Source organism: Grammomys surdaster, unplaced genomic scaffold (genome assembly GCF_004785775.1).
Source record: "Grammomys surdaster isolate TR1022 unplaced genomic scaffold, NIH_TR_1.0 126036, whole genome shotgun sequence".
Classification (NCBI taxonomy): domain Eukaryota; kingdom Metazoa; phylum Chordata; class Mammalia; order Rodentia; family Muridae; genus Grammomys; species Grammomys surdaster.
Window position 1 is genome coordinate 4,257,877 of NW_021620849.1, and position 9,251 is coordinate 4,267,127.

General features: G+C 43.3%; 2 protein-coding genes across 2 annotated transcripts in view; one reads left to right on the forward strand and one right to left on the reverse strand.

Moving 5' to 3' along the window:
• Hdgfl3 (HDGF like 3) overlaps positions 1–8,946 on the reverse strand; it is a 54,435-nt gene extending 45,489 nt beyond the window's left edge. The window contains exon 1 of the mRNA XM_028754765.1: positions 8,456–8,946. Coding sequence (XP_028610598.1) covers positions 8,456–8,539 — 84 coding nt within the window. The 5' untranslated portion in view covers positions 8,540–8,946. The remainder of the gene's footprint in view (positions 1–8,455) is intronic.
• On the forward strand, positions 2,463–3,097 carry LOC114610270 (ubiquitin-conjugating enzyme E2 C). The gene has a single exon (XM_028754766.1). The coding sequence runs from the start codon at positions 2,463–2,465 to the stop codon at positions 3,000–3,002; it is 540 nt and encodes a 179-aa protein (XP_028610599.1). The 3' UTR covers positions 3,003–3,097.
• Positions 8,947–9,251: the final 305 nt, after the last annotated feature.

Below are 9,251 nucleotides of genomic sequence, written 5' to 3' on the forward strand. Positions count from 1 at the left end.
TTGACAGATTTATTTATTGGTGCTAAAGATAGAACCTAGAGCCTTATGCATGCTAGACACTTAAAAAGTCAAGTTATTTATTTTTAATTAATTAGAAGGAAAACAGGTATTCATTTTTTTTGCTAATAAACATGTGGGAGTCAAAGCTTCGCTGTTAAAGCGATTTTAGTAATATAAATCCAGAGCTCTAAAATGCATACACATCCCTTGACTCAGAAATAGAATTTCTAGAGGTTCGTCAAATAAAATAAGGATTTAGAATGTTGCTGAGTCTTGTAATACAGTTATAAATGGAAATAACCTGTGTTGTATAACAGGAACTATTATAATTTATAACCATTCTAAGTGTATATTCAGGTTGGTTATAACTAGATACAGTGATATTAATCCTTCTACAATGAATATTATTTGTATAATACAACATTTTACTAGGAGAAACTAGCACCTACAATATAAAATTCAATCTATTTTCTTTTTAAAAAGTTGATAATAGTACAAATAGTTTATAGTATTGAGTCAAACATTTCAGATGAAAAGGCTACTAGTAATTTGCCTTTAAAATACTCTTTTTTTTTTTTTTTGGTTTTTCGAGACAGGGTTTCTCTGTGTAGCCCTGGCTGTCCTGGAACTCACTCTGTAGACCAGGCTGGCCTCAAACTCAGAAATCCGCCTGCCTGTGCCTCCCAAGTGCTGGGATTAAAGGCGTGCGCCACCACCGCCTGGCTAAAATAGTCTTTTATAAATAGCATTTCTACTTATTGTGAAGGACATTAGTATTTTTTAAAAGTCTACTGGTGTTTATAAAATATAATAAAGATGAATAATTTAAAAAGTAGTAATTAAAAGGCACACAAAATTAAGCCTGGTTTAAAATAATTATATTCACAAACAAAACTACCCTAAATGATTTTCACATATATTTTTGTTTGTTTGTTTTTCTTTTTTTTAATTTTTGTTCCCACTTCATTTTTTTAAAATCTATTATATGTAAGTACACTGTAGCTGTCTTCAGACACCCATATGAGGGCATCAGATCTCATTGCAGATGGTTGTGAGCCACCATGTGGTTGCTGGGATTTGAACTCATGACCTCTAGGAGAGCAGTCAGTGCTCTTAACCACTGAGCCATCTCACCAGCCCTGTTTGTTTGTTTTTCAAAACAGGGTTCCTCTGTGTAGTCCTGACTGTCCTGGAACTTGCTCTGTAGATGTTTGCCTCTGCCTCCTGAGTGCCTCTGCCTTCTGAGTGCTGGAATTTAAGGCATGCGCCATCACTGCTGGGCTACATCTTCACCTTCTTATACTTTTTTTTACCTATTTTACCAATGACAGTTGACAACCTGGAGATCGTGTTCCCAGTAGCATGCTTGATGTGATCAGAAAGGCCTAAGCCAGTAACCACACCAAGCCGACCAGATTCTTGTTTAACCTTTGGGTACTCTTAACAATAGAAAATGATCTCCTGGTAACTAGCCTATTCTGCTTTGATACTCATGGACACTTCTAATCAAACTGTATACAGTTCTAAACTATCAGTCACTGTCCAAAAGAATTATAAACAGTATCATAAGAGTAGAGATTGTACATCAAAGAATTAATGCACAGATTGGTATTAAGGGTTTAAGTAGCCTATTTGCTCTCAGTTCATGTAAAAGAATGAGACAACCCACCTATTTCTTGGCAAGGTCAACGCAGCCCCTTGGGGAAGAGGCTTGTGCTGTTTTCTACCTGAAGATAACTTATCTGGACTCATGCATAAATAGTGAACACTATAGATACCTTCCTTTATGCAGTGATTTACATAAACTTAAATTCTTGAAAATGTGTGGCCTGCTTTCAGAGAGGAAGGCTTATACACTAGTATTTTCTGCCAGAGGCAAACAAATGCATGGCCAACACCGCCTGGACAGGGTTTGGTAAGGAACCAAAATGTTTCAAATGTTTATACTAGTAAAGGGGATAAAAATACTTTATATTTATGGCTTTACTGTGCGACAAATTTAATCTAAATTTTAAATCACACCTAGTATTGTGCTCTACGCAGAATAAATACCCAACAAAAGTTAAGTAAGAGTTCAGAACTTCAAGCAATACAGAAGGGTAAGGTAAATGCTTTTCTGTAAAGTTCTATCAAGTGACAGAGGTTGAGACAGATCCAAAACATGACCCTAAGTGATTCAGTAAGAAAGGAACAGAAAGACAAATGTGAGTAAAGAAACGCAGCTGAAACCAGAACTGAAAGGAGACCTGAGAGAAAGTTGTAAAGTGGCAAATGAAACCTTCTTTTTTCTGTTTTCCAACGCCTCGGGATGAACTTAGGCCTTCACATTGCTAAGTGAGCATTACCATTGGGCTAAATCTCCAGCAGTAAAAGGAAAACAAAACACTGAACAATAAAAATGGTGAAATCTGACAGTTGCCCTTTGGTCTCCACACTCCTGTCTTGGTGCCAGCACTTCTAGGATGGCCTCGCAAAACCGCGACCCAGCTGCTGCCAGCGTTGCCGCCGTTCGAAAAGGAGCCGAGCCCTGCGGGGGCGCCGCCCGGGGCCCTGTGGGTAAGAGGCTACAGCAGGAGCTGATGACCCTTATGATGTCTGGTGACAAAGGAATTTCCGCCTTCCCTGAATCAGACAACCTGTTCAAATGGGTGGGGACCATCCATGGAGCAGCCGGCACTGTATACGAAGACCTGAGGTATAAGCTCTCCCTAGAGTTCCCCAGTGGCTACCCTTACAACGCCCCCACAGTGAAGTTCCTCACCCCCTGCTACCACCCCAACGTGGACACCCAGGGCAACATCTGCCTGGACATCCTCAAGGAGAAGTGGTCTGCACTGTATGACGTCAGGACCATCCTGCTCTCTATCCAGAGCCTGCTAGGAGAACCCAACATCGATAGCCCTTTGAACACACATGCTGCAGAGCTCTGGAAAAACCCCACAGCATTTAAGAAGTACCTGCAAGAAACCTACTCAAAGCAGGTCTCCAGCCAAGAGCCCTGATGCACGCTGTCCACCTCTCTTCTGTGTTGTCTTTTTTTTCTTAGACTGTCTGTCCTTTCTCCTTGATTTCTAAGCTGTGTTATTTTTGTTTTGTTTGTTTTTTTTTTTAAATTAAGTCTGCTTGAACCCTTACAATGTATATTAAATAAATACATGTTGATTGTTTTTATATAAAAAAAATGGTGAAATCTAATCTATGTAGCTTATAGGACACTTTCTGCTTCCTCACCTCATATAAAATGTGTGAGAGAGGCTGCAATACCATATACTACCCCGAAACATGTTTCTAAAAATTAAGACAGAATTCCATTACAGTACAGTTAGACACGCTTTCTGTGAGCTCTGGCTTATCCAGCACCAGGAGATGAAGGCACAGGAGCTTTGTTTGTTTCTGAACATTATATAAATAGGTTTCTACTCAGTATACTGTCATGCCTGCTTTCTTTGGCTCACCTTTATATTTTTTGTGGGTATCAGTATCAGTAATACTTGACACTGTAGAAGTCTCCTCTGAGGGGCATTGGGTTGTCTCTATAGTCTATTATGAATATGCTGCTTGTACAGACACTTTTAGACCTTGTGCTGGACATAAACATTTATCTTTTCTTGGTTCTGAGACAACAGACTGCTAGTCCACAAAGTAGGTGTGTATTCAATTTCAGCAGATAAAGCCAGATTTTGAAGGTGAGTATATTAATTACTTATGAACAGTGTTTAAGAGTTTATATAAAGCCGGACTGTGGTGTTGCACACCTTTAATCCCAGCACTTGGGAGGCAGAGGCAGGCGGATTTCTGAGTTCGAGGCCAGCCTGGTCTACAGAGTGAGTTCCAGGACAGCCAGGGCTACACAGAGAAACCCTGTCTTGAAAAAACAAAACAAAACAAAAAAGAGTTTATATAAAAATATATTCACTGAAATTTTGAGATGGGGAGGAGGTGTGTGTCTCACTATGTTACCCAGTCTGTCCTTGAGCTTTCTGAACTCGAGCCATCCTCCTGTGGTAGCCTCCTGAGTAGTAGGACTAAAGGCATGGGCTAACATGCCTGAAAATAACTTGGGGCAGAGGGGAGAACTAGGGACTGCAAAGCACATGATTTTCCACTGAAGTCCATCATATAAAGTTTTCCAATTTTACAAAGCTCTTCAGTTGAAGCACAAAAGCTTTGAGGCTATACTCTGTACTCAGTAACATAGAGTGCTCATAAGACACACACAAGGTGAATGGGGTGGGTGTGTGGGAAGAAGACACTTTCTATTTTAATTTTTTTTAATCTAAGAAGTGTCATTGTCATTGAATATATGAATGACCACTAATGTCCTTACTCAGGGCAGTTGTACTTATTTACCTTAGGCTCACTGTCATTTACAGTTGTGAGAGCTTGGTTGGACAGAATTATGGAATATTTAATTCCACTACCTTTCACCAAACAGACAAATGACTAAGAAAGTTCTACACAGGTAATGCTAATGAATACAAGCAAGCGACTTTCAAAAATGGCTCAATTGGCAAGTGTAATCTAAAAAAAAAAACCCAGAAAAACAAAACAAAACAAAACAAAAATCCTCTTTAGAAGATTAAAAACTACAAGGCCAATTGAGTCCCACAAAGTACAGGCCAAAAATATTCTAAAAACTAAGGCTTAAAAATATGGATTTAATACATTACTGTTAATACTTTGACAATAAAACATCTGAACCATAAAATATTCTTACTTCATCCCCTTTGGATCATTTTGGTGTTTATTTTACAAGGTACATAGTAGTAGCATAAAGTAAAAGGATGTATTATATTTTATATATGTATTATATTTTATGATAAATTTACATGTATTAGAGATGTATGCTCCAATTTTACCAACAGGATAACTCAATCAAAAGTCAGATCCTTGTGTACATATTTTTTTTTTTTAGTATTAAGCTAGCAAATCCCTATACACAAATGAACTAGTTTTTAAAACCATATACAACAAAGAAATAGTTGCTATTTAATGTTAAAATAACACAGATAAATGGTGGGAGAAAAGGGAGGAAGACAGATCTGCCGGGAAGAGACACAAGAGAAATTTCGTAGTCACTGCAACTAATTTATATCTTGGTAGATATTTTTATTGTGTCACATATAGTCTAGCATATATTTTGGTCAAATTTAGTGAATGTACATTTAAGTTTCCTTCTATGTAAATTTTGCCTCATAAGAAAAAAAGATTCATTAAATATGTTGACATACAGTTAATGACAAGCATTTTTAATTGTCTTAAGAGTAAATTATAATAATGTCTACACCATACATTGAAATATATCAAATTAAGGTAGACTGTAGCCAGGCGGTGGTGGCGCACGCCTTTAATCCCAGCACTTGGGAGGCACAGGCAGGCGGATTTCTGAGTTCGAGGCCAGCCTGGTCTACAGAGTGAGTTCCAGGACAGCCAGGGCTACACCGAGAAACCCTGTCTCGAAAAATCAAAAAGAAAAAGTAAGGTAGACTGCTATCTGGATAAAAGGATTGATTGATATGTGAACAGATATGTGATACTACAGTATAATTGACACAAATCTAGGTGAAAGATACATGGATGTTCACTGTATAACTGAACTTCTCTTATTATTTTTCATGGTAAGATATTGAGAAAATAACACATTTATGAAAGAGCTGAAAACAGCCAGATATGAACTTAAAATGGTATAATGGTACAATGTACGTTATAAAGTTATAAAGGAAAAAATAGAGACATTTCCTCGAGCACATTGCTTTGGTATAGTAGCTCCTTGTCATCTCGGTATGCTTCAAGATTCACAGTGAATATCGAAAATGAGGCAGTACAAAATCCTATGAAATTGGTTTTCTTCCTGAAATGCATATAATTATGAAAAAGTTCAACTTATAAATTAGGTAAAGGGAAACAATAAAGTAGACTTTTGGAGTGTAGTAAATGAAAGCACAGATAAGGAGACTAATAAAGCCCCGCAGTGAGAACTATTACTAACTTGAAATGCAGAAGAGATTATCCAAGTAGAGCCAGACCACTAAGCAGCAAGGCCCGCCAGGAGTGGAATCCAACTTTTCCTATGCATCCTCTTGACCCACATTCCTCACAAGGTGCTTCCCTGAACCACAAATGTTCCTCAGAAGCAAGGAAATTATGCTTCCATTCCTGTATGGACCAGCTCTGGCTTGATTTCAAAAGCTCCTTCCTACAGTATGAAAAAAAACCCACCTTATCTTCCCATCTCAGGTTTGATTCTCTGGGGCCTCACATATTGCTAGCTTTTATATAAGGTGAAAGTACTGGAAAGGCAAATAAGTAGCAGCAGGTATAAAAGGAGGGATAATGCTGCATAAAACTGGGATGAAAATGAGAACATATGCAATCAAGAGAAGGCCTCAAAACACTCTTTTCTCCTCACCTTTACCTTCCCTTGGAAAATGCAAAATGTTGCTATAGGTTTTTGTGACCCTTAGGTCTTTCCTTAAAGGTAAATGTAGGGGTTGGGGATTTAGCTCAGTGGTAGAGCAAGACCCTTGGTTTGGTCCTCAGCTACAGAAGAAAAAAAAAAGAAGATAGAGAAAAGAAAAAAAGAAGGTAAAATTGAACACACGGACTTTTCTTCCATGCATCTGAAAACCTAATGGCTTTCGCTTTCTCGTTTCTCTTTTTATATCGGTTTGGAGTTATACCTTCTAGGAATTTTTTCATACAACTAGAAATACTTTTGTAAGCAGTTCTGTTTCACTAATTACCACAGGTGGGCAACCTGTGACAGCAGTTTGTTAATGACATTGTATTTTCCTTTTGGCCCTCAGAAGATACTTTTCCATGGCAAGATTCTATGGCATGGCTGTGACCTTTCACTTTTAGATATACACATACAACCTCACAGAGCTGTTTATTTGCTTGACAAATACACACAATACACACAGGGATTCCCCAAAAGACCCCTAAAGTCGCAAATCTTGCCCTTCAAGTATTATACACTATTTTGTAAGATTAAAGCAAGCAAACAAAACAACAACCAATAATTCGACTTTGAAACTTTGCCTTACTTAAGGACTTGGAGCTCATACATGCAGAACTTATCACATCCGAGTGGAATCTGAGTAAGACTGTTTTTTCCTCTTGACGCCTGAGGTTCTTAGTGTTGGAAGGAATCCTAGGGACAGTTATTTTAAAGTTACAGAAACGGAGGTGCAGGCAGTTAAAATGATTAGTTCCTGACAGTGCCTGAACCACTCTCCAGATCCCTAAGTTCCTGGCCCAATATCCTTTCCATTTTAAAACCATGCCAAAACAAACGATTTCAGAATGATTATGTCTGTCCATTACCTCAACTTCACTGAATTTCAGCCTGCCCCTCTTGATGTCACTTCCTTGTGTGAATGGGTGTATTTTCCCCTTGGTCTTCTTATCTTCACTTCATTACCACACAACACATGAGTTCACGCTTCCAATTTTTGTCAGCTTTCCCCTTGACTATTTTTGTTCCTCAAGAATACCAACATTGTCTCCAAACTGCCTTAACTATCCTTTACCTATATTTATTTCAGACAGCCAACTGCCAAGTATTAATTTTAGACAAATTAAAGGTAAAAAGTGATTGACTTTTTTCAACATAAGGCGCACACACACGCGGTGGGGATTCTTCCTCAGTCAGGGAGCATAATAAAAATACTGAATGCTGTGTATTAAATGCAGATGCTTTCTAGAGAAAACCTAGCGACAGTCTTGCTATTTAGGAAGAAGAGAGCTGTCGTGGGTTTGGTTCGAGGCCAAGAATAAGGTTCGGGAACCGACTAAAACAAATATGGAGGTGAAAAGGCACAAGGAGCTCCTCACACTCACCAGCCAGTGACAGGCTATCTGCTGTCAGTTTCTAAGAATCAGGGCAGCAGGGAGGCAATGGACAATGAGAGGGCAGGTGGGGCACAGGGAATCGCGCCCAGGAAACACTCAACAAGTCTGCAAGATGAAGGATGCTCTGAGATGGAAGATTGCTGCCACGAGGCTGCCGCTGGCCCCCGCACGACTAACCCCTTTCTAGGACTGACCGTCACCGGCTCTCGCCGGCCGGGGGACAGCCTTTTGCTTTCCTACCTGCCTCGACGTTCGCCCGGGGCAGGGCGTATAGCCAGGACCACGCTGGGAGCCGGCGCCTCCACCCCGGGCCCGCTTCCCGGTCCCCGCCGGCTTCCATGAGGAAGGCGACGTCGGGCCTGTCCGGCTGGACCCGCCTTCGAACGTGGGCGTCAGGATGGCCGCCGAGCCGGCGAGGGCGCAGCCCGGAACCTTCGCCTCGGCCCGGAGCCCGGTGCACAGCGCGGCTCGCGGCTCAGCCCAGGCGGCGGCCAGCCGCGAGGCGGGCTCGAGCCGAGGTGATGGGGAAAGGGGGCGGGCGCGCCATCATGAAGGGAAAATGGTGGGCGGGCAGGCCCGCGCGCGCGGCCGCCGTACTCACCCGGGCGGGCCAGTGCGGGTAGCCCTTCATCTTGGCGAAGACCAGGTCTCCCGCTTTGTACTCGCGGGGCCGCGGACGCGCCATCCCGGTCGTTCCCCTGGCCGCTGGTCCTTGGTCGCCGCTAAGATGCCGGGAGGCCGCCCCTCCGCGGGACGACGGACCGCGCCGCGCTCCCTGCGGGCCTCGAGCCGGCCGCTCCGACGAGGGAGAGCGGCGAGCGGTGGGCGGGGGGGCACCGCAGGCCTGACAGATCCCCGCCCGGCTGCGGGGGAGGGGAGCCGGCGTCCGGCCGCGCCGAGTCCCGCTGCTGCTGCTACCGCCGCGCGCTGCTCACAGGAGCCGCGTCGCCAGCCTCATGCAGCCGCCGCCTCCCCGCCGAGCTTCTGGGTTCCGTGCGAGCTCCGGGCCTCGCGCCTCCTCCGAATTCCTCCTCGGGCAGCGACCGCAAACACGATCTTATTATTGTTCTCGCGCGCGCTCAGCATTCCCCCCTCCACCCCTCGCCCGCCCCGCTTCCCTCCCCTTGCGCGCCGGCCGGTTAATTCCTAGGTGCACGGCCGGCTTTCTCGGAGAAACCGCGCGCGCCGCCTGACTTGCTCCGCGGGCTGCTAGTGGGTGCGTCCTCCCGCAGCAGCGAAGCCAGTGCCCGGCGGGTGGGAGCTCCTACTCCGAGGACGCCCGCCGCCTGCTCTCTTTTGTTCTTGGCCGGGAGCTGCCTGGCGTTTCCTAGCCAATCACCACCCGGCCGCCCCTCTTTCCCCTCCTGCTCGCGCCCACCCCCCGCGGACTGCACCCC